This window comes from Octopus sinensis, linkage group LG18 (assembly GCF_006345805.1).
Source record: "Octopus sinensis linkage group LG18, ASM634580v1, whole genome shotgun sequence".
In the NCBI taxonomy this organism is placed as follows: domain Eukaryota; kingdom Metazoa; phylum Mollusca; class Cephalopoda; order Octopoda; family Octopodidae; genus Octopus; species Octopus sinensis.
In genome coordinates, this window is record NC_043014.1 from 43953743 (window position 1) to 43980513 (window position 26771).

General features: G+C 37.4%; 1 protein-coding gene across 5 annotated transcripts in view; it reads left to right on the forward strand.

The window, feature by feature from the left end:
• The window catches only part of LOC115221195, a 711260-nt gene that overhangs the window by 592968 nt on the left and 91521 nt on the right, over window positions 1-26771 (forward strand). For all 5 annotated transcript variants that reach the window (XM_029791347.2, XM_036510940.1, XM_029791345.2 and 2 more), the window contains 7 exons: window positions 4642-4755; window positions 7704-10002; window positions 17002-19000; window positions 20933-21016; window positions 21281-21506; window positions 24354-24575; window positions 26541-26735. In XM_029791347.2, coding sequence (XP_029647207.1) covers window positions 4642-4755; window positions 7704-10002; window positions 17002-19000; window positions 20933-21016; window positions 21281-21506; window positions 24354-24575; window positions 26541-26735 — 5139 coding nt within the window. The remainder of the gene's footprint in view (window positions 1-4641; window positions 4756-7703; window positions 10003-17001; window positions 19001-20932; window positions 21017-21280; window positions 21507-24353; window positions 24576-26540; window positions 26736-26771) is intronic.

Genomic DNA, 26771 nt, shown 5'->3' on the forward strand with positions numbered 1-26771 from the left:
TAATGCCTCCAGTGTCACTTTGCTGCCTCATCTTCTTTCTTTGCTTATCAACCACTTAACATACATAATTACTAATGGTATTAGCTACGTTGACAGTGTGCATTCTATTCAAACGGACTATCAGAGATGTTGATTCCTCCCCCCATGTTGTTTACTGCTATCAAAGGTGAGAAGGCTGAAAATCTTACTGTTGCAGTCTGAATAAGATAGAAACATGTTCAGAGTTGTCTCCCGTGCTTGCTCTCAAATTAAATTATTAATTTACTCTTTTACTTGTTTCAGTCATTTGACTGCAGCCATGCTGGAGCACCGCCTTTAGTCGAGCAAATCAATCCCAAGACTTATTCTTTGTAAGCCAGGTACTTATTCTATCGGTCTCTTTTGCTGAGCTGCTAAGTTACGGGGACATAAACACACCAGCAGCGGTTGTCAAGCAATGTTGGTTGGTGGGACAAACACAGACACACAAACATGTACACACACACAAACATGTACACACACACATACATATATATATAAAAACATATATACGACGGGCTTCTTTCAGTTTCCGTCTACCAAATCCACTCACAAGGCTTCGGTTGGCCCGAGGCTATAGTAGAAGACACTTGCCCAAGGTGCCACGCAATGGGACTGAACCTGGAACCATGTGGTTTGTAAGCAAGCTACTTACCACACAGCCATTCCTTATTTTTCTACAGTTAGTGGTCTTCTAGATCCCATACTTAGTGTTATTTTTTTTAAATATATAAATGTAGGGAGAGCCATGGCTGGGTGGTTAGGAAGCTTGCTATGCAATGTGGTTTTCAGGTTCAGTCCCACTGCTCTATACCATTGGGAGGTGTCATCTTTTATAGCACTTGGCCGACCAAAGCCCTGTGAGTTTGATAGTTGGAAACTGTGTAGAAGGGTATTGTGAAAGGCCTGGTGGAAGCCCAACTTTCTGGGTTCTTTTACAGAGCTTAGAAAAACTGAAGGACCACTGCAATTAGAGGGGAATATGTTGAATAAAATCATAATTAGCTGATCCTCTTGTATTTTCCTTTACCCGAAGCCAGAAGAATTTTTCAGCATCTCTCGTATATCTGTGTGTGTCTGTGTTTGTCCCCTACCACCACTTGACAACTGGTGTTGTGGTGTTGGTTTATTTATGTCCCCCTAACTTAGCAGTTCGGTAAAAGAGATCAGTTGACTATGTACTAGACTTATATAAAATTTAGGTACCGGAGTTGATTTTTTTTGCCTAAAACCAATGATGGCTGTGCCCCAGCATGGCCACAACTCAATGACTGAAACAAGTAAAAAATTAAAGATATCTGAGTTGATACAATTATGAGTTTTCAAACTTACTAAACTCATTGTTGGAGGTGCAACACTTTTTTTTTATATCTACTCTGTTCTGTTTGGTTTTCCTTTACTACTTTGAATCGCCATTGGCTCTCTTCTTCTTGAATTTCTATACAGCACTACTTTGGATTCAATCTAAAAATCTTTATCCTTAAACTCATGATAATACCTCTCACCCTCTTATATCACATTCATGAACAAGACACCCGATTACAATCAGAGCTGAAACTTATAGAGATGCACTGTACATGTAAAATGTTTTTTTAAAATATTTCGTTTCCAAAGATGAGGTGAACAGTAAGATTATAATTCTTTGTAATTCTACAGAATTATAATCTTACTAGTTTTAGTTAGCTTTTTATCGATCTCTCATTAAATATGTTAGCTTTAATTCAGCTAACGTGTTAATCAGTTAAGATACAGTTGTGTTTGAATAAATAATACTGTCGTTATGGTGTCCAGATCCAGCTTGTTTGAAAGATGAAAGTTAAAAATATTCTTTGTCAGTGCTGCAAAATTCTGAGACAAAAGACTTGCCCGAGTCCTGCCTTATTTCCCTGTACAAAGTTAAAGCTCTCTTTCTGTTTAATCATAATACCTGTCAATTTTGAATAGGTATGAAATACTGCCGTTATGTATGTGCTGAATAGGTAAGTATTGTGATTAAACCCAGAGGAAGCCTTGAACTTTTAAGAGGAATTTTAAGTAAGTTAAAAGAGCAAGACTTTGCTGCAGCAATTTGCATCATGTAAGACAGTCATCATCATCATCATCATCTTCATCATCACCATCTTCATCATCATCATCATCATCATCATCTTCAACTTCATCATCACCATCATACTTTCCACTTTTCTCTCTTGCGTGGATCAGATGATATTTGTTGGGGCAGAATTTATATGACTGGATGCTCTCTCTGTTGCTTAACTGTCATCTATTTCAATAGCAAGGTAATATTTTCCGCCCTGGTCCAAATACCTATTTCTTTACTACCCACAAGGGGCTAAACACAGAGGGAACGAACAAGGACAGACAACCGAATTAAGTTGATTATATTGACCCCAGTGCGTAACTGGTACTTAATTTATTGACCCCCGAAAGGATGAAAGGCAAAGTCGACCTTGGCGGAATTTGAACTAAGACCATAGTGGCAGACGAAATACCACTAAGCATTTTGCCCGGTATGCTAACGATTCTGCCAGCCTCTGCCTTGGCATTTAAAAAGTACCTTTGGAGGGTTGGGCCTCATGGAGGCTATGTGGCCAATTCTGGTGGCACATTAAAAAGCACCTTTTAAGTGTTGGGCTCCACAGAGGCAATGGTAAATGACCAAAACCTTTGGCAATATGCCATGCCTGAGTAGAAGGCCCATCAAGCCAAGTGAAATCTTACCGGTGGCACATAAAAGCATCCATTATACTCTTGGAGTGGTTGGTGTTAGGAAGGACATCCAGCTGTAGAAACCATGCCAAATCAGACTGGAATCTGGTGCAGTTCCTCAGCTTACTGGTTCTGGTCAAACCATCCAACCCATGCCACCATGGACAACGTATGTTAAATGATGAAGATGATAGTACATACTGTGTTTTCACATTTCGGGGCCATGCCCTAATACAGCAAATCCTTGTAATCTCTCTCTCTCTCCACTTCCCCCTCTTCCCCTCGCAGTAATTTGTTGAGTCACTTTTATTATACTAGCAAGATGGATTTGAACCTAGTACCTACAGAGTTGAAACTAAAAACTACATAACTTCACTCTCTTGGCATCTTTATCGTTTGATAATGTGTATAGTGATGTGTGATGATAATGATACTGATGCTAGCGGTGGATGATATTGGTGGTGCTAGTTGTAGTGATAAGTGATGCTGGTACTCATATTGGTAGTGGTGATGTTGATGATGTTGATAATGGCACTACCAATTTTATAATACAACAATGTCATACTTAGAATGTCACAAACAAATGTTTATCATACAAAGTATTTTTTTTTCCTTTTCTCTCTTTGTTTTTATACTAAATATTGTTTTCTCATCCTGTCTTTGGAAAAAAAAAAGTCTTTTTTATTTTCTCTTTCTCCCATCATTATTTTTCTGAACTACCAGCTGATATCCTATTAACGAAGTATCTATTAATCTTTTGTTGATTCATACCAAAGCCATATTTCATTTCATTTCATTTCCACAGCTGAAGTTTTATTTCTCAGTAGTTAGCTGGTAACTTATGTGATTACTTCTGCCACACTCATCATACGAAAACAGTAATAACAACAACAACAATAATGATAATGATATATTGATATTTGATACTGTTGCCATATCACACTTGTGTGTTAGTAATAAATGGACAGCAACAAGAACAACAACACCAGCTAAGGCGGTGAGATGGCAGAATCGTTAACACGCCAGGCAAAATGTTTAGTGGTATTTCGTCTGGCGTTACGTTCTGAGTTCAAATTCCGCCGAGGTTGACTTTGCCTTTCATCCTTTCGGGGTCGATTAATCAAGTACCAGTTACGCACTGGGGTCGATATAATCGACTTAATCTGTTTCTTTGTCCTTGTGTTTAGCCCCTTGTGGGTAGTAAAGAAATAGGTATTTCGTCTGCCGTTACGTTCTGAGTTCAAATTCCGTCAAGGCTGACTTTGCCTGTCATCCTTTCAGAGGTCGATTAATCAAGTACCAGTTACACACTGGGGTTGGTGTAATCGATTTAATCCGTGTGTCTGTCCTTGTTTGTCCTCTCTGTGTTTAGCCCCTTGTGGGTAGTAAAGAAATAGGTATTTCATCTGCCGTTACGTTCTGAGTTCAAATTCTGCCACGGTCAACTTTGCCTTTCATCCTTTCGGAGGTCGATTAATCAAGTACCAATCACGCACTGGGGTCGATGTAATCGATTTAATCCGTTTGTCTGTCCTTGTTTATCCCCTCTGTGTTTAGCCCCTTGTGGGTAGCAAAGAAATACATATTGCGCTGTGATAAAGATTACTCACAGCATCTCTTTCTAAAATGACAAATTGGAGATTGTCCAATGGAAAATGTTACTAATTCTTTTTTCAATAGAAAAAAACAAAAAAAAAAAAACAAAAGCAAAATACTGCTGGAACCATCCAAAGACAGCCCATGTGTTGTAGCAAAACAAACAGAACACTAGTTTTTTATTTATTTATCTAGTTTCAGCTCACGAGCTGTGGCCATGCTGGGGCACCATAAAAATATATTAAATGTTGATGATGATTATGATGCTAATAAGTGATGGTGATAATAAGGATTGTTGTTTTCTTTTTTCTTCCGCAGAGATTACCATGTGAAGAAACCTCCATTGTAGAATGCAGCAGTACGACCCCGAGAGATGTATGTGAAGAGCCTGTACAGAATCAGAACTCATCAGTTTCTGATACCACAACTTTGGTAAGTTTCACCGTTTACAGTAGTGGTTGTCAACCATTTTTTTTTTTCATTTATGGACCTCTTCGGTTACCATTTCATTCTGATGGACCCCCTCCCCATAGCCATCTGATGTTTAACCCTTTCGTTACTGCATTTATTTTGAGATGCTCTGTGTTTCTCTCAATTATTTTAGATATTGCAAAGAATTTAGTAAAATAACTTATGATGATGATGATGATGATGAACTTAGTTATCATTCAGCTAGTGTTAGGAACATAAATTGTGACTCAAGGTTTGGTGGAAGATTTTAATTCAAAACTTATGAAAACACGACATTTGTACAACAGAGCCAGAAGTGGTTTTAGGCTAGTTGGTATCAAAAGGAGATGTTTCATATAATAGATCCAAGGTTCCAATATAATTTAACCCTTTTGTTACCATATTTCTGTTGAGATGCTCTGTGTTTCTTTCAATTACTTTAAATATAACAAAGAATTTAGTAAAATAACTTAGTTATCATTAAGCTAGTGTTAGGAACATAAATTGTGACTAAGGTTTGGTGTAAGTTTTTAATTCAAAACTAATGAAAACAAGACATTTGTACTCAGAACCAGGGCCGATTTCAGCTGGGTTCATAACGAAAGGGTTAACCATTTAGCATTTAAACCAGGCATAACCTGCCAAAATATTCCATCTATGTAATGTTAAATTCAGCCAGACCCAACCCTTCACACCTACCCTGTAAAGGTATTCTAAGAATGAGCAATCACATCATTAAATTCTTGAAGCGGCAAGATAATGCATGATTAATTCAAGACAATTTGAATAAATAAGCATTAAATTTGGCAGAGTAATCCGAATACCAAAGGATTAAAAATTAATTTTATAGATATTTCTTTCGAAATTCCTACACCGTTTTTCACACTTCCACTTGTGTAAATTTGCAATAACACTTTTTGAGAGAATGTTTCAGTGGCTGGAGACATATTTTATTTCTTTATTGCCCACAGGGGGCTAAACATAGAGGGGACAAACAAGGACAGACAAAGGGATTAAGTCGATTACATTGACGCAGTGTGTAACTGGTACTTATTTAATCAACCCTGAAAAGATGAAAGGCAAAGTCGATCTCAGCGGAATTTGAACTCAGAATGTAACGACAGACGAAATACCTATTTCTATTTCTTTATTAGCCACAAGGGGCTAAACATAGAGGAGACAAACATGGGCAGACATAGGTATTAAGTCGATTATATCAACCCCAGTGCTTAACTGGTACTTAATTTATCGACCCCGAAAGGATGAAAGGCAAAGTCGACCTCGGCGGAATTTGAACTCACAATATAACGGCAGCCGAAATACCGCTAAGCATTTCGCCCGACGTGCTAACGATTCTGCTAGCTCGCCGCCTTTCGACAGACGAAATACCGCTAAGCATTTCCCCCAGCATCCTTACATATTGGGCCATGTAAAATGTCAGAGAGGGAAACCTAGATGTTTCTTATTTCTTTATTACCCATAAGGGGCTAAACATAGAGGGGACAAACAAGAACAGACAAAGGGATTAAGTCAATTACATCAACCCCAGTGCGTAACTGGTACTTAATTTATCAACCCTGAAAGGATGAAAGGCAAAGTCGACCTCGGTGAAATTTGAACTCAAAATGTAACGGCAGATGAAATGCCGCTAAGCATTTCGCCCGGCATCCCAACATAGTGGGCCCTGTAAAATGTCAGAGAAGGAAACCCAGCTGTTTCTTGCAATAAATATATCTAAAGCAAAAATTTTTCATGAACCCTTAAAATATTACTGTGAATCCCCAATTTGCTACTTTGCTTGTGTGGACCCCCAAAAATCTTATATGGACCCCCAGAGACCATATATGCTCCCTGCTTGACAATCACTGATCTACAGCATTGAAGCATTCAGCTATATCATACTCATTTGTAGTTAAGTGAACTGGAGCGAAGGGAAACGAAATGTTTAGGTTAAGAACCCAACACACTGTTTGCTCCAGGTATTGAAACTGCAACGTCCCAACCATTAGGCCACACACCTTCATCAAACAAATTACCTTGTGGTATTCTGCTTGAGTTGCACAGATATCTGCTTGTCACACTCACCATCACAAATGCAATAAATCAGTGACTTGACCATTGAAAATTCATTGCCACCAATGAATTTATAGATGTAAAAAATATAAAAGTAAATTTATCTGAAATTGGTTTTGCTCCCTCCTCCTCCTCATCATCATCATCATCATCCTCATCATCATATTATTATTATTATTATTATTACTGAATAAGCGAGCAATGCATACCATCGAAATGACCCTGGGGTATAATTATACGAAGCCCAATATACCCATCTGATAAGGGTACACCAGACACATGCATCACAACCATATGTGTGTGACATGGTGATCTCGTATCAGGATAAATAGTGCATGACCCTGCAGGTGGAGCCCTGTTAAAATTTTCTCCAGGTCAGGTACCCCATCCTGCTCCAAAGGTCCCTGAATAAGGTTTGTTTAAAGACGATGAATGAAATACTCATGTTTCCAGGGATGAATTATTCAACCCCCACCTCAAAAAAGAATTCCTCTCAACACATGACTATGATGCTCCCCCACTACTCCTGCTCATGCTCAGATATGCACATATGAGCCACTAAGGGACATGCTCAGCTGGTTACGGTGAAGTTCAAATTTCACCAGTCAACTTGGCCATTTACCTATTATCTTGTGCTTGTTAGGGAATATGTAATTGTAATATTCATCATCATCATCAGCAGCAGCAATAGTAGTAAGCTTCCTGTAAAATATTTGAATGCCACAATATTGACATTTTTGTTACCCTTATGAAACCAAACTGGATCCAGAAATTATCATAATCAAATTGATTCACTCAAATTGAATAAATTTCCTTGCTGGTTTATAAATTTTATATTGTTTCTTCTTCATTTGCAGGACTCTTGCGAAACAGAAAACCAAGTCAGTGACCAGGCTGAGATTGACTCTGGCTCAAATCGAAGAAGTCCTTTGAAAAACATGCGTTATGATTCTGCTGAGAAACTTTCATCTAAAATCACATATGAAAAGTCACCAGACTCCATGTATCCTTCATACAAAGACAGAATGAATGTGAAGAACTCAAACAATGAACCAGAATCGGGTCTAGCTGCTCTAGACCGCATCGAGGCTAATACTCTTCGAGAACTAGAAGATCTCGGTCGATACCCTAGTTCCACATCTTCTACCAAAAACTGTAGTTTTTCTACTGCTGATATTTCTCGAAAACCGCTGCAACCCCATTCTAGCCCCTCGTGTAGTGACCAGACTGACCCAGACATTGAAATTATTGACATCAAGCAGTCTGATTCACCGTTTCGGTGTAATGTGCCTCGCCGAAATAACAGAGATAAGGACAGAGCATATAAATCTGTCATTGAGAATCCTCGGACTTACGACAGAAGTAATAGTGGTAATAGTAGTAGTAGTATGCTTGTTGAGAGTTCGCAGCCAGAAAATACAGATGTCATTGATTGTACAAATATTGTCCCCAAAAAAGAATATGACTATCATCAGGTAAGTTGTTCTTTCCCCAAAAACCCTCTGATCAGTGGCATTCGGCCGATGCTGCCCGACCAAAGTGTTGACAACAACACTTCACAAGTTCACATCATCATCGACGACGATGACACGATTCAACCTGACCACCGTTCCCCGCAAAGCGACTCTCATTTACACAACCAACGATCCATCGAAGCAACAAGCCATCCTCATGAAACCTTTGTGCGGACTCACTACGGTCAGACAGTTAAAATAAAAGACTCCGAAGATGCCATTTCATCCAACGTCGATCAACACCATTTATTTAATTTGGACAACAACCGGCAGCAAGCGGTGACCAGGATTATACCTGCTGACGGCCATACTGGTGGATTACACAAAGATGTCAACATTCCAGTTGCTATAGATAGTTTACTAGGGACCAACAATCCTTCGGCTACCTTGCTGAGCCAACCCAGTTATGTGGACATCAGCCAGCTCAGCAAACGAAAGCTTGAGCTTTCTCCACCAAACCAACAGCCCTCCCAGAAAAAGGTCTGTGATGAAGCGAATGTTTCTGTAAACATTTCCAACTCACCAAAAGTGATGGAAGGGACCTTCCATATAAAAAATCCAAATATCACCCCCGTGTCTGGCTTTTCTCAGCGTGTGTCTTGTAATATGAACTCGGACAATTCTAGTGAGTTAAGTTTAGTCACCAAATTTGAGTTCAAAATTGGCATGGACAATAAACTTGTCTCCAAGGCAGGTCTTGTTGGCGACCACAACTTGGTGGCTATTGCGGATGACAGTCAGAGTGGTGTAGCGTCGACATGCCGCATCGAAGAAGTAGTCCCAACAGCCGAACCCAGTGTGGTCCCTTCATCAGCGGACGTACGAGTCGAGGCAGATACAACGGTGTCAGAGCATCAGCTCTCGCTTTCTAAACCTCATGCTGCATCTACGTTAGAGTCTATGATATCACAGAGTTGCCGTCCAATGGATACTTCTGACGTACAGCAAATTGTTGGCTCAACCGGCATCGACAAAGCGTTGCCTTCATTTGTAGGTAATTCTCATCCAAACACAATAATAAAACCACCACCACATCTAACCACCTTGTCTCCATCACCTCCCATATTTACACATCCCTCCGTTAGAACGCAACACAATGAAACCACTGTACAAAACTCACCCACAAACACCAACAACACAAACACAACAGCCAACAACAACAACAATAACAATGATGATAGCTCCACCACATCTCACAGGTCACAGGTAGTAGAGGGAGCTTCTACTACGAGTTCCGTAGTGGTGGCCATGCCAGATTCCCATAGTGCATCGTCAACAAACTCTAGTAACGACTGGAAGCATGATCTCACTGTTGATGCACCAATGGAGTCTAGCGATCAGCAGGTACGTGTGAAGCTGGAGAATTCCGAGCCAGACACTAAACATACTATCAAGGAAGAGAATGATCTTTCTTGTGCTAACCCTGATACCAACAGTTCGTCAGACACTTACTCTGACTCACAGACACAGTATGCATGCATTTCATCTGGTGCCGCAACGGCTACAGGTTCCGCAGAGAGAGAGAACGACCGACCGCCTGATGATAAACACGCTTTTCTCAACGACACAAAGTCTGAAAGTCAATCAACCGCATCTTTGCCCATACTGGAACAAGATGCTTCTCGGGACCCTTCAAATTTAGGTAGGTATTTCATTAGTTTCTGTAGGTGTTTTTTTTTCCTTTTTTGTTTCTCAAATTTTCTCTTCTGATAATATGGGTTGGACAAGTTTACAAATTCTTACATGAATTTGCATGAATTATTGAAGTATCTCCAAATAAGGTCTTCAGATTTGTTTTTCCTCAAATTTTCTGTTCTGACAATATGGGTTGGACAACTTTACAAATTCTTACATTTGCATGAATTATTGAAGTATCTCCAAATACGGTCTTCTAGTTGGTTTATTTTATTTTTTATTATTTTTTTCCCTCAAATTTTCTGTTTTGATAATATGTGTTGGACAAGTTTACAAATTCTTACATGAATTTGCATGAATTATCGGAGTATTTCCAAATAAGGTCTTCAGGTTTGTTTATTTTATTTTTTATTATTTGTTTTTCCTCAAATTTTTTGTTCTGACAATATGGGTTGGACAAGTTTACAAATTCTTACATGAATTATTGAAGTATCTCCAAATGAGGTCTTCAGGTTTGTTTAATTTATTTTTTATTATTTTTTTTTCCCTCAAATTTTCTGTTCTGATAATATGGGTTGGACAAGTTTACAAATTCTTACATGAATTTGCATGAATTGGTTTGTTTATTTTATTTTTTATTATTTGTTTTTCCTCAAATTTTCTGTTCTGACAATATGGGTTGGACAAGTTTACAAATTCTTACATTTGCATGAATTATTTTGAAGTATCTCCAAATAAGGTCTTCAGGTTTGTTTATTTCATTTTTTTTTTTTTTTCCCTCAAATTTTCTGTTCTGACAATATGGGTTGGATAAGTTTACAAATTCTTACATGAATTTGCATGAATTATTGAAGTATCTCCAAATAAGGTCTTCAAGGTTTTTTTAGGGTTTTATTCCCTCAAATTTTCTGTTTTGATAATATGGGTTGGATAAGTTTACAAATTCTTACATCAATTTGCATGAATTATTGGAGTATCTCCAAATAAGATCTTCAGGTTTGTTTATTTTATTTATTATTATTATTTTTCACCCAAATTTTCTGTTCTGACAATATGGGTTGGACAAGTTTACAAATTCTTACATTTGCATGAATTATCGGAGCATCGCCAAATAAGGTCTTCAGGTTTGTTTATTATTATTTTTTTCCTCAAATTTGCTGTTCTGACAATATGGGTTGGATAAGTTTACAAATTCTTACATTTTCATGAATTACTGAAGTATCTCCAAATAAGGTCTTCAGGTTTGTTTGTTTTTTGGGGGTTTTTTCCCTTTAATTTTTTTTCTGACAATATGGGTTGGATAAGTTTACAAATTCTTACATTTGCATGAATTATTTTGAAGTATCTCCAAATAAGGTCTTCAGGTTTGTTTATTTTATTTTTATTATTATTATTTTTTTTTTTTGACTGCCATTTTCTATGTTGTCCTCTGAACTAGAATTGTTTGTTCAAACTCAGCATTCAACGGCCCTTGCTCTTATTCCTTGTCTGTCTGCCCATCTGCTTCTCTCTCTCTCTCATCCATTTTATCGAAGCAATAAACAAACATATTGCAGTTATTTCTACAGCTCTCTTGTTCCATGTCTTTTATAACTTCCTGCAATTGTCTTTGTTGACGGAAATATCCGATGGGTATGGATGTTTATACTCGTATTATTTGTAATTGTAATTTTTCCATTATTCTGAATTGTTTACTGTGTTCTGTTTCATTTACCTCTGTTGATTGGACTTGCACTCATTTAATTAATTGGATATCAAGTGGGGTTTTTTTTTTTTTTTTTGTTTTGTTTTGTTTTCTGTCCAACATTCACTCCTTTCAGTGCAGTACCAAAACAACATACCCTCGGGTATTTCACTCTTAATTCTCTAATGTCTTTATTTATACTACTCTAGTGCTTCACTAATTTCATTTGAAGCATTTTAAATTTAAAACTAAGAGCCATGTTAATTATGTGTCTGTGTATGTGACTGTGTGTGTATATAAAAATATGCACACACACACATCCACACACTCACATGACCACACATACATATATATATATGTATATATATATATATATAGATAGATAGATATATTTGTATACATACATATATATATATATGTATATACATATATATATATATATAATATATATATATATATATATATATAATATATATATATATATATATATATATATACATACACATACATATATATATACGTGTGGTCATGTGAGTGTGTGTGTGTATAAAAACATGCATACACACACACTCAAATTAGCACACATACATATATATATGTATGTATATATATAAATATATATATATAAATGCTTACATACATACCACATACATACATACACACATACACCCATATATGCATATGCATGAAGTGGCAACAAAACTCACATGCACTCCATACAGTACCCCCCTCAACTTGGTCCAAAACAATATTATTCGCTGAAAGACTTCAATGAATAATTGTATATAATTATAAATTTTCTCAAAGCTTTGACATAAAGTCTTATATGAAAAAAAAAAAAAATAAAATAAAAGAGAATGAACGACTGTGATTTATCATATAAAAGAGAATATGTATATTTTTATCTCGTTGTTCTCTTGTAATAAACATGTTTGTTTTCTGCAACCATTCATATCATGAAACGCTATTAGTAAAACTGAAACATGCTAAGAAGGAAAAGCAAAAAAAAAAAAAAGAAGAAACTGATATTTTAGACCAGTGGTGTGTTGTTCTAAAAGGCCAGTTTTGGAATATAAATATATGAATATAATCAAAATAAATATAATGATTGCTATGACACAAATCATGTCTGCAAACAAGTTGACCAAGTAAAAGTCAAACAGTCCCCAAATTAGTTGGTACTGGATAATAAGACACTGTGTGTGTGTGTATTGATGTCTATAATGTAGGCAGTTGAATTGATGGAGGCCCATGATATATTTGTGTGTATGTGTAGAATAAAACAGAAACAACCAAATGGATTTCTGAGTGTTGCTACAGTTGTTTCGTTAGAAGCTTTTAGTTTCATGGAAGCATAATATATTGGGTTGTCCGGAAAGTTCGTGCCGATTTTTAAAGGAAAGGAAAAGGTCTATAGATACGTGCCATTACATTTTTAATCAACCAAATATGAACCATTTTGTTGCACAATGCGTCTCCATCTTTCCTTTAACTTGAAAATACCCTCTTCCCAGAATCGAGGTGGTTTCATGGCAAAGAATTCATCAAGGTATCTTTTTACTTCATTCAAGGAATTGAAATTTTTATCATTAAGACTATTCTGCAGAGACCTGAATAAGTGGAAATCCGAAGGAGCAATATCTGGTGAATATAGAGGGTGGGGTAACACATCCCAGCCGAGCTGCAGCAATTTTTGTCTGGTTCCCAAAGCATCAAGTGCCGAAAATGAACTTTCTTATCTTCCATTTTAAAGGGTTACAGAATTAACACAGGTTATAGGAACATAAACCTTCTTCCAAGAAAAGATAGCTTAAACTGTGCTCTAAATGAAGGTGTAGTCAAATCCTGTTTCATGGACTCAACCATGTTCTAAAATAAGTCGAAAAAGTAAGCTACTATAAATCGGCACAAACTTTCCGGACAACCCAATAGTTCTACATGTTATGCAATAAACACACTGTGCAACTCCCAAACTCCGTTCTGTTTTGAGAAGTTGCACAGGCACAGGAGTGGCTGTGTGGTAAGTAGCTTGCTTACCAACCACATGGTTCCGGGTTCAGTCCCACCGCGTGGCATCTTGGGCAAGTGTCTTCTACTATAGCCCCGGGCCGACCAATGCCTTGTGAGTGGATTTGGTAGACGGAAACTGAAAGAAGCCTGTCGTATATATGTATATATATATATATGTATATATATATGTATATATATATATATATATATGTGTGTGTATATATTTGTGTGTCTGTGTTTGTCCCCCTAGCATTGCTTGACAACCAATGTTGGCGTGTTTACATCCCCGTCACTTAGCGGTTCGGCAAAAGAGACCAATAGAATAAGTACTGGGCTTACAAAGAATTAGTCTTGGGGTCGATTTGCTCGACTAAAGGCGGTGCTCCAGCATGGCCACAGTCAAATGACTGAAACAAGTAAAAGATTAGAAGAGAGTATTGCATAACCTTTTTGCTTACATACCTGTATTTATATTGACATCAAAATAGAAATTCTTAACACAAACAACCATAGCAACACTCGGAAATCCATCTGTTTGTATTGTCTTATTTATGCCACACTATTTATTTTATTCTTTGTTGAATATTTTCTTTTCTATTAGAATTGCAGATTACCCGACAACACTGTCTTAACTTCATCAGTGCCTTCTGCACTGATAGTGAATTGGTTTACTCTCTGCTCTGTGTGATTCTGTCTACACAATTAGTGGCATGCTTCATGTTGATTCTTTATAATAAAAATAAAACAAAAATGCGCCCTTTTAAAGCTTAGCTAGGCTCATAGGCCCGGTTTCCTGGTTTCTATGGCTAATGTGTTCCCCAGCTGGACAGGACGCCAGCCCATCGTAGCGTTACTCATTTTTGCCAGCTGAGTGGACTGGAGCAACGTGAAACGATGTGTTTTGCTCAAGAACACAACGCGTCACTTGGTCCAGGGATCGAAACCGCAATCTTACGATCATGATGCTGACACCCTAACCACTAAGCCACGTGCCTTCACTGTGCCCTTTTAAAGCCTAGCCAAGCTCATGGGCACGGTTTCTTGGTTTCAATGGCGTATGTGTTCCCCAGCTGGACGGGACGCCAGTCTATTGCAGCGTTACTCATTTTTGCCAGTTGAGTGGACTGGAGCAATGTGAAACGAAGCGTTTTGCTCAAGAACACAACGCATTGCCTGGTCCAGGAATCAAAACCACAATCTTACGATCATGATGCTGACACCCTTACCACTAAGCCACACGCTTTCACTTGATTCTTTATGGATCCTTATAACTGATATATATATATATATATGTATGTGTGCACATGTGTAAATGCTACATCTTTGCATGGAAGTATTAAACTAAAACTGAAGATATTTTCTGATGTTTTTATCAACAAAGCATTCTCTACATCTGCACCTTCAAAGACAAGTGGAATAAAAAAAAACAAAATAATATCCTTTGATTCTTTTTGAAGTAAAGGGCTAACAACAGAGAGAGTATCCAACTATAAAACCATGCCTCAGTAATCTGTATTCATCTAATCCATGCCACCATGGAAAAACAGACGTAAGAAGGACAAATATGTTTATTACATATTTTCGCACCTTTGCAATGCAATCTCATAAGACTGTAAATCTTGCAGCTGAGACTAGTTGTTTACTCATTTTTTTTAACATTTCCATCTTACCATTTATTATTATTATTATTATTATTATTATGTCACCTCTGTTTGCCTTAGCCGTGTCTATGCATCTATACACCTCTCTTTATAAGTGTGTGTATATGCGTGAACATATCCATTTGTGTGCACATGTCATAAATAATACATACCATTCCAGGAACACCTTTCTAATCATAACAGTTTGTCTTTCAGCTTTAGCTTACAATTCTTAAGCAACGACTGCACCTGTAAAACATAAAATATAAAGAAAATGAAACAAGAAATCTTCCTTCTTCTCCTCTTCTCAAATCCTTTGCTAGTTATAACTGTTATTCATCTTTATCTCATATTTTGTTATTGTTTTATCTCTTACCATTAAAGTTTTATTTGCTTTATTTTTAACCTTTTAAACTATTTTTGCCATTATTTTTATCTTCTTTTCAATTATTACCCAGTAAAAAAAAAAAACTTTTATTGTCCTAGTTTTCCTATAATCAAACTAGGACAATAAGAGTATATTCTATACATTGTGATAAAACTAGTTGTGGCTGTGTGGTAAGTAGCTTGCTTACCAGCCACATGATTCCGGGTTTGTCCATGATTCAGTTTTTGCAAATTCAACAATGCAAAACGCCTTTTCTGGTTGAGTGAACGCCATTACTGGATCTGAAAAAATCATTAGCATTACAAAAAAAACTTAATGAATTTAGCTTTAAAATGGTACCAGTTTCATCTTAGTACCAATCATAGTCCAGCAGATATGGGGACTTGAAATGTGTCCAAGACTTCTTGAACACCCTGTATTTCTTGATCCCCTCATATTTTATCTGAGGAGCAGAGAACTGAAAACCTTGAACTACAAAATGTGAAGTTTTGGTTTCATTAAACATAATACCCTACATTCAGTTTAAAGTACTCTTCCCCTGCTTCTTGTTGAATCTTGCATGTTTGTGTGTATACATATACATGTATACTACATGCATGCATGCATGCACACACACACATGTATTTAGAACTTCCTTCCCATTATTTTTGTCTTTACATAAATTTGTTTGATGAGATGTATCCCGTTGTATTTATAAATAGTTTGGGTTTCACTTCCATATACATATTATTTTAGCCCTTATGAAAATCTTATCATTATACTAGCAGTATCGCCCAGCGTTGCTCAGGTTTATTTCGACCCTTTAGAATTGGAATATTTGAAAAGTAAAAATTTTGCATTATGTAGCTTGTTATTCTCTTTCAGTGAACATTTTTCTGGTTGAAATACACCGAAAAATGATGACACAGCAGTCAAAAAATCGTAAAAGATAGGGATTTTCATAGAAAAAAAGCACCTTTTTGATGTTAACATGGTCCGATTCGAATTTTTTCTTCTACGGAAGGAAGAGCAAGCCTTCTTCTATCATACTCTCAATTTTGGTCAACTTGCACTTTATATAGAGAGAGATTACTGAAAATTATCTCTAGTTGTTAATTTTATCCTAGTGTATGTTGAGAAACTTCAGTTTGTTTTATTGTGAAAATGAATTGATGGAATTTATTTTAAAATTCCATTAATAATAATACTCACATCCATGTTAATGATGTTGTTAGAGGTAGTAATGATGATAGTTACAATAATGTCAGTGATATACTAATATCTTTTATCGATTCTTTTCTTTAGATACATCATCTGTAACGAAGCTGCCCCAGCATGTGACCAAAGTGGAATCTCCTGATGCTAAGCTTAAGGCCAGTGTTAAAAGCGATTTAACGGATTACGAAACTGATGATGATATGCTGTTGAATGATGACGGTGTTGATTTAAATAAAAGCCTTGAAAACACCGAAGATGAAGAACTCTTGCTCAGTCCCAATATAACTCCGTTGCCAGATGACCCTGATTCCCATACTACAAACAGCGATGCTACGTTAGGGGAATCAAAAAGTTCTACGCCTGTTGATCCCTGTTCTAAGGGAAGTGAAAGTCTCCCTAAAACCCTCGATGGGGAGTTACTGGTTTTGAAACAGGAGCGAGAGTTACAATCAAATGAAGATCTTAAACAGAATTGGGAATCCAGTTCTGTAAAAGAGAAATTAATAGAAAATGTGAAAACAGAGTCAAACTTTTATAGCCCCAACTCTGCATATTATATGCCACAGTCTTCTGAGCACAGTTTGCATGTAGATTCAAAAGGTTCTATGGATTCTGCATCCAAAGATGCAAAGCATTCAACTGAAACAAACGGATCGCAGAGTGATTCAATGGTTTTCAAAAGTGAGCAAATACCTCAAGGAAATAATGTAGTGTCACAAGACTGGCAAGGGCAAGACCAAGGACCAATGAAAGCTAGTTTGTTAGAGGACAATATCAAAAAAGAGATAGTATTTTACTTACCTGAGCCATCATCGACACCTGCTGCGAACCCAAACTTGAACGTCGAGCAGGAAAATGAAAACTGGGTATCCACGACTTTCAAAGATATCAAGACCAATATAAAAGTCGAGAAAGAGTCGGACCCTGGTTACGACTCCGCTGCTGCCGGTTCCACTGGAAGTGAGCAAAACCGTGTCTTTGTTTCACCGCTTCCTGAGCAGCCCTCATCGACGCACGTCTCGAGTCACACAGCAACGAAAGAACATAATTCACAGGCATCCACCTCTGTGACTTCTACTTCATCTTCTACCTCTTCGTCTAGCACTCCAGCTACTTCTACTGTTGCTTCTGCCAGTACTGATCCTGCGAGTTCTTCAGCATCGACGAGTCAAGCAGAAGAAGACAGCCGTGTGGAGAATGTCTTCGCACAGAGTAATTCCTCTGAGACGGCGCCTGAACAAAAGGATGTTGTTAACGAGGAAGAAGATATGGACAATGATAACTTCGAAGACGGAGATATAGAAGATTTTGATGAAGACGAAGATGATATTTCTAATGAGGAATTTGGTGATGAAGACGATGTAGACTCCCTAAATTTTAGTGAAAAGGATACTGAAGAGGGACTGTCTACTAAATTAAAAGACCTCGATGACGATGTTGATGATGATGATGATGACAATGATATTGATAATGAGGGCGATGGCAAAAAAGAGAAGAAAACAGATGAAGTGAACAATGAATCGAAGTCTAGTAATGAAAAAGAAGAGTCCAAGGAATCGGAGAAAGACAGCAAGGACAACAACAAAAGCAATAGCAACACGAAAGCTTCCAAAACGGACACCATCTCACCAGCAAGACAACGCATTTCTGAGAAGTTGCTCAGTATCAGGAAGCGGAAGGCTGCGATGGCAGCTGCGAATGCTTCCTCATCAAAGAAATTAAAAACCGACGAACAACAAGACCAGCCCGCAGACACGTGTGGCTCTTCCAGTCCGAGTAATTTGTCGAGTACTCGCGCAACGCATCACTTTGACGAGTCCAGCCAGTCTCATCTTCAGGATGGCATGAGCAACAAGACAACAATGAAACTGCCGAAAGTCGACAAGGACAAAGCACGTTCTCTTCTGGAGAAATTAAGGGAGAAGCGAAAGTATTTAAAGATTAAAAAGACGGTTCCAGTGTCCCCTCCTGATATGGACACGAAAGATGACAACCAAAACGCAGAAGACATTCCAGAAGATGAGTTGACAGCATCTTCACAAGCTTGTCAAAAGCTCCTCGATGAAGAAGCAAGCCAAATACCAAAGTATGTATCCCAATTTTTTTATATATTCTTGTCTGTCTTTGTATGTCTTCATTTTAAATCTGGTCTATAACATTAAAATTCCTGCACAAAGAAGTCAAAAGGTCGTGCTCCAGCATGGCCACAGTCAAATGACTGAAACAAATTAAAGAACAAGTCAAAAGCAAAAATAATTTGAATGACTTATCTCAGGTCAATGTTCTCAGATAACCTAATAATTTAAAAGCAAATAGCAAGTAGAAAAGGTTATCACAGGTAGGTAACAGTGCAGGTGAGTAAAATGCGTTAATTGGGAATGAAGTAAATAAAAATTATTTGTAATAAACAACCAAAAAGTGCTGATGTGGTTATGTGGTTAAGAAGCTTGCTTCCCACCCAATTGGTCTCCGGTTCAATCTCACTGCACAGCATTTTGTACCATAACTCTGGGCTAACCAAAGTCTTGTAAGTGGATTTGGTAGATGGAAACACATTGTATATATCTATTATATAAAATCCGTTCTGTCTATCTGTGTGTGTGTCTTCTAGGATCTCAGGCATCCTCCATCCGATTGTGCTCAAATTTGATATGTAGACACCAACGGTATGAGGGCTTGTATAAGTCTTGAAAAAATTACAATGCTGCATTTCTCACAAATGCCGACCAGGCCTGGCGATTTGAGGCTAACGACCGTGTGATCTCCAACCACTCCCTATTCCAGCGGTGAACGCCGTGGATATGGGGGTTTAGGTTGGGTTCCAGATCAGCCTTGACTGTCATCAGCCAGGTTTTTCGTTGTCCACCACATCGCTTTCGCCAACCTTGAAGGGGAGCTGGGGCAATTGCTTCGTAGATGAATTCTCCTGGTTGACGACGGAGGGCATGACCCAGCCAACGCAGACGTCTCATTAGGTTGGTGAAGCCAGCTCAATCCACCCCGGGTGAATGCTGTCTCAAGACAAGAAGAAGACAGGAAGGGTAACTGCTAAAAGGCGGCGAGCTGGTAGAACCGTTAGCATGCCGGGCGAAATGCTAAGCGGTATTTCGTCCGCCGCTACATTCTGAGTTCAAATTCTGCCGAGGTCGACTTTGCCTTTCATCCTTTCAGGGTCCATTAAATAAGTACCAGTTACTCACTGGGGTCGATGTAATCGACTTGATCCATTTGTCTGTCCTTGCTTGTCCCCTCTGTGTTTAGCCTCTTGTGGGTAGTAAAGAAATAGGTATCTGCTAAAAATTCACTTTAATTCTGTTCAACATATTCAAGCATGGGAAAGCAAATGTTAAAATGTCATCGATAATGACAATAACAGCAGCTTTTGCTGAGTTTCTGATCTACAAATTTTATCCACAGTTCTTTGGCCAACCCAAGGCTATGATAAAAGACACTTGCCCAAGGTACCCTGTAGTGTGATTGAACTCTGAAACACATGGTTGTAACTTGTTGACCATGTTGCCATGCCAACACCCACTCCAACTTGTTTTCCCCCTCATATATTTCTTCCGCTGCTTCCATATCAGAGCTAAAGATTATTCCTACTAAGCTGGTTGTTTAGCCCTGGGTCAGACCTGATTGAGTAGACTCCTGCTGAGAGATGTTTTCAAGCATGGCCTTCTTGTCTTTTCCTATTTGAAAGGGATCTAGCTGGTATGCTGGTACTTATAGCAGACTGGGTAACCAGAGTTTCCCTTTGTTGTGTTGATTAACCTTTAGCAAGCTGTTGATGCATCATGTTGCTAAACAAGTTGTCTCCCCTCTCAGTTTGACAACAGTGCTACAGGGGAGGAAACATATATGATGCCATGAGGTGCCAAAGGTTAAACATTCAATTAGAATGCTGTGCTAGCAGTGCAGGTTCAATTCCAAGTTGAGCAAATTACATTTATTTCTTCTAGAAATGGCAATTTCTCATAAAATTCAGTGTTACTTATTAAATTTATTTGGTCAATTTCAGGTGTTCAGAAATTGTACAGAATATCCGGAAAGTTCTTGATAATCGGGAGGATTTGAAAAATTTACATCGAGTACGAAAATGGCTGTGAGTATTGCTACAATTATTATTATTATTATTATTGCTACCACACCGGTCAAAATGTTTAATGTCATTTCTGTCAGTACATTCTACTAAATACCTTTGTGAAGTACTAACATAGTTCTTGTTCCTCTCCAACTTACTCTCCTTTATTCCCCACCCCCTATTCTGCTACCCCCTCTCTCTCTCACTTTCACTCATCCTCTATCTTATACTCTACTTTTTTCTTTTTCTTTCTTTTTTTCATACCATTTTCTCCCTGTATTTTAGTGAAGAACTCAATGAACTGAACAAAAAATTGAAACTTCCGCGGACAGTTATTGCTGTGGTTGGTGACACGGGCGCAGGCAAATCCAGCTTGCTGAACGCTTTGTTGGATCACGGGAACATTCTGCCGACGTCGGGCATGAGAGCGTGCACTGCAGTAGTAGTTGAAGTGCAGCAAAACCTGCGCACCAACTGCTACGAGGCCGATATTGATTTCCTATCTCTTGAGGTAAGTAATTTTTCTGTAGAGAAAATGATTCTTTCAAGAGGAGAAAAACGGTTTGTTTTAATTAATGGCTGCGGTGTGTAATAATTTCATGCAGGTACACAGTTCTGGGAGATGTGTCGGGGGCGGAATGTGATGCAGTGCAGTGGGATGATGGTGGAGAAAGTGAAAGAGTGTGTGTGTGTGTGTGTGTGTGGTGGAGGATTCTTTGGAGAATATATTCGGTAAATTAGTTTTTAGAATCCTGTGATTGGTTCTGCGAGCCTTTGTGTGATTATGATTGGAAAGATTATTGATTTCAATGCTTTGTTCCAAATTTCAAACTTTTACTGTTTGTTTTGATGTGTGTTTGTTTGTATTTAAAATAATAATAATAATAATAATAATAATAGTAGTAGTAGTAGTAGTAGTAGTAGTAGTAGTAGTAATAACAATAATAATAATAATGATAATAATAATAGTAGTAATAATAATAATAACAATAATAATAATGATAATAATAGTAATAATAATGATAATAATGATAATAATAATAGTAGTAATAATGATAACAATAATGATAATAATGATAGTAGTAATAATAATAACAATAATAATAATAATGATAATAATAATAGTAGTAATAATAATAATGATGATAGTAATAGTAGTAATAATAATAATAGCAATAATAATAATAATAACAATGATAATAATGTTGATGATAATAGTGATAATTACCACCACCACCACCACCACCACAACAACAACAACAAGCACATGCACATACAAACATTAAAGAGAACGTGTGTTGTGTTTTGTAAACAATGGTTGTTTGCTTATGCTGGAAACCTTGTTTCAAAATGGAGCCTGTTTGTATTGTTTATTTATCCAAACATTGTCTTTTTTTTTTCTGATTTTAGTCCAATCAGATCAGATCACCTAGTTTACACAAACAACATTAAACGTTGTTGGTACAGTTCATGTTATGGTATCTAATGTAGTATTTCGCTCTTGTTCACGTTTCCATGTTTGGTTTGATTTGATTTGGTTTGGTTTGGTTTTGTATGTGTCTACAAAACGGACTCGTTGCAACCCAACCAAACATGCTCATTGCTCCAACTATCTGTTAATAATCGTTTCCTCCGTTTTGTGGTTAGTTATTATTACAGGTTGTGTGTGTGTGCTCAAGTTAGAATGAGGCATTAGTTACATGAATGTGTTTGCGAGTGTATGATGGGATATTTTGAACTTGTTTATATTTTATAATATATATATTATGTGGAGGCGCAATGGCCTAGTGGTTAGGGCAGCGGACTCGCGGTCGTAGAATCGCGGTTTCGATTCCCAGACCGGGCGTTGTGAGTGTTTATTGAGCGAAAACACCTAAAAGCTCCACAAGGCTCCGGCAGGAGGTGGTGATCCCTGCTGTACTCTTTCACCACTCTTTCTTCTGTTGGCTTGCTCGCTTAGCCAGCAGGGAGGCGTCATTCGAAGGCTAAAACAATGCGAACGTATTGTGACCAGCGATGTGTAACTACATCTGATGGACTGATCGGTCACGTGATCACGTGATATATATATTATAGATATAGGTTAAAAAATTATTAATTTAATAATTAATAAATTTTACCAAGTAGTTTCGGTATGGAAAGAGAAACATTATCGGTAGAAACTTGTATAAAAAGGATTTTTTATATAAACATAATTAAGGGTTAAGCAATAAGTTGCTTCACCACATACCGAAAATTTGTGGTGAAGCAACTTGTTGCTTAACCCTTAAGTATACAGGTGCAGGTGTGGCTGTGTGGTAAGAAGCTTGCTTCCCAACCACATGGTTCCAGGTTCAGTCCCACTGCATGGCATCTTGGGCAGATGTCTACTTTAGCCTCGACCCAACCAAAGCCTTGTGAGTGGATTTGGTTGGGGGAAACTGAGAAAAGCTCATGTATATATGTATGTATGTATACGATGGGCTTCTTTCATATGTGTGTGTGTGTGTGTGTAGCTGTGTTTGTCCCCCCTCATCAACCTTTGTTCATGTATTTACATCGCTGTAACTTAGTGGTTTGGCAAAAGAGACTGTTAAAATAAGTACTAGGCTTAAAATAATAAGTGCTATGGTTGATCTGTTTGAATAATACCCTTCAATGTGGTGCTCCAGCATGGCCATAGTCGAACGATTGAAACTAGTAAAAGAACATATATATATATTTATATATATATATGTATATAATTTAGAGAAAAACTTCTATTAAACAATTCAATAATGAACAATGTTATTCACACCATATAGAAAACAAATACTATAAAAACCTTATTCTAAAACTCAATAAAGTACATAAATAGTAAATAGTAGTAAGTATATGTTTTCTATGTTGTGTGAATAACGTCTTTCACTATTGAATTGTTTCATAGAAGTTTTTCTCTAAATTATATACATATATTATATATTGTGAAATTTGATTTAGAATTGCTAAATTGAATTTTCCCCTATAAGTTTGGAATTATATTCCCTACTACTATTATTATTATTATTATTATTATGATATATATATATATATATAATATATATATATATAGAGAGAGAGAGAGAGAGAGAGAGAGTGTGTATGTATAAGTACATTCATGCTTGTACATATATACACATACAAATATTCCAGTGTGCTTTTAGCATGTATGTATGTGTATGTGGACATGTGTGAATGTGTAGTTGGTGTAAATTCTTGTATGGGCATATCTGTAGACAGATGTGTGTTTGTGTGTGTTGATTTGTTTTATATCTCTATTGGTGTATATTTCATGAATGTATTAATATGAATTTTATAAAACATTCTCTGTACTATATCCTCTTTCTCTCCTGTTCTTTAGGAATGGAACGACGAACTAGAAATTTTGTTTGGCGATCTCCAGTCCTCCGATGGCAAGATTCATTTCTCCAGTCGCAATCTTGACCCCAAGTCAGAGACAGGTGTGGCATTCAGCAAAATCAAAGCTGTCTACGGTAAAGTTTCAACAATTGATGTTTTGAAAAAGACATCAACGTCGGTCACATCATGGCTTGGCAAAACCAAACATATCAAGGCATCGAAGGTTAGATTTCTTTGTAAATTTAGCAAATTACAACAAAACAAGAATTCAAATATCTCTTTAACCCTTCCATTGCTCTGTTTCTAATGAAATACCATTAAGTTTAATTTTGAGAATAATCAAGAATTTGAAGGGATTTAGCTAAATAACTACTGTATTTGCAGGCATAGAGGATGCATCAGTATATTTGGTACACCCTGATTTCAGCAGTGCACATTCAGGAAAAAATGCTTTCACCATCATCATTTAGCATCCGCATGGGTTGGACGATTTGACTGAGGATTGGTGAGCCAGATGGCTGCACCAGTTTCCAATCTGATCTGGCAGAGTTTCTGCAGCTGGATGCCTTTCCTAACGCCAATCACTCTGAGAGTGTAGTGTGTGCTTTTACATTCCACCAGCACGAGGGCCAGTCTGGCAGTACTAGCAACAGCCACACTCAAATGGTGTTACTTACATGCCACCTGCACAGGAGTCAGTCCAGCAGCACTGGCAACAAGCTCACTCAAATGTTTTGTTCACATGCCGTCAGCACAAGTGCCAGTAAGGCGACGCTCCTAACGATCATGCTCAAATGGTGCTTTTTACGTGCCACCGGCACAGGAGCAGCTGCTCTGGCAGTGATCCCGCTGAGATGAAGCTGTTAGCGCTCCACTGGCACAGGTGCCAGTCATCGAATTTGGTTCAATTTTGATTTCACTTGCCCCAACAGGTCTTCTCTAGCAGAGTTTAGTTATTTTTTTTTATTTTTGAGACATTATTTGGTGAGGATAAAAAGTGCGTCTTTCATGCCATCAAATGCAGTAATTTTTTCGTTAATTTTTTACTTGATCATTAGAAGTTACAAAGTGACTCAAAGACCGAGATTTTCTTGCCTTGCCACTGAACAAGCCAGTTTCAAATTAGGGGGATTTCATTTATAAAGACTGACTGAAATGATAAATATAATTACTGCTGGATTGCTTTAGAAAAAAAAATTAAAAACAAAAATAACAAGGTCACATGAATAATGCATGTATTTTCAAGGAGTTTTGTCCTTTAATCATTTGAATAAATGAATAAATAAATGAACTAGAATAAAATAAATAAGATGGAAGAATATATATATATATATGCATATGCACGAATGCATAAACAAATAGACCAATAAAGATCAAAGCTAATTTTTTGCGTTACTAATCTGGTATTTGAAACATAACTAAAGGGTGTTTACATACAATCAGAATGAGGTCTTAAACAAGAAAGCATGTGGCCTAGTGGTTAGCCAACTGTTGGGGGTGGGGGGTGGGGGCTTTCAATTACAAGACCATGAGTTCAATTCACAGTCTGGGAAGTACATTGTGTTCTTGAGCAAGGCACTTTGTACTTCCTCTTTACTGAGTTCACTCAACTTGTAAAGACGGCTGTTAACACCGTCGCGCCATATTTGGTTTCGATTTCACTTGCTTCAACAGGTCTTTGCAGGCCGAGTTTAGTGTCCAATGAAGGAAAGATATGCATAAGTGGGCTAGTTACACCCCTGGCATAGGCCACGAGGTTTTGGTCTCACTTTGCTTGCCGGGTCTTCTCAAGCACAGCATATTTCCAAAGGTCCCGGTCATTAGTCATTGCCTCAGTGAGGCCATTAATCTCATAGATTCGGAATTTCAATATTGTTATTGTTTACTTTTAGAATGACATGGTTGGATAGGTGTGAGAGGCTGAATCTGGCAAGTTTTAAAATAAAACAGGTAGAATATTTGGGCTGGATACGGCTGGATTGAATGCTAAAGGCTTAAAATAATAAGTTTTGTATCGTAAAACTAAAGGTGCTCTAAGTTGGTATACAAAAATGTATTTTATAGTTAATTGTCTTGAAATATATTGTGGTCAAGACTTGAAGGATTTTGATAAATTCTTGAAAGGGTAGGTTTTCTAAAACATCTGTTATCCTTGATTAAAATGGATTTTGTTTTATTTGCTTTGCAGGCTGAGGAGTTCAAATCTTATATTGACCATTACATTGAGTCTTCAGACAAAGGTACTGGCAATCAGTACTGGCCAGTGGTCAAGAACGTCAAGATCTACATACCTAACAGTGATGTACTCAGCAGTGGAGCCATCCTTGTTGATTTACCTGGAGTCAGGGATTCAAATGCTGCTCGTGATAAAATTGCTAAAGAAGTAAGTAACAATGAAAATAACATCGGTGGGTGGAGG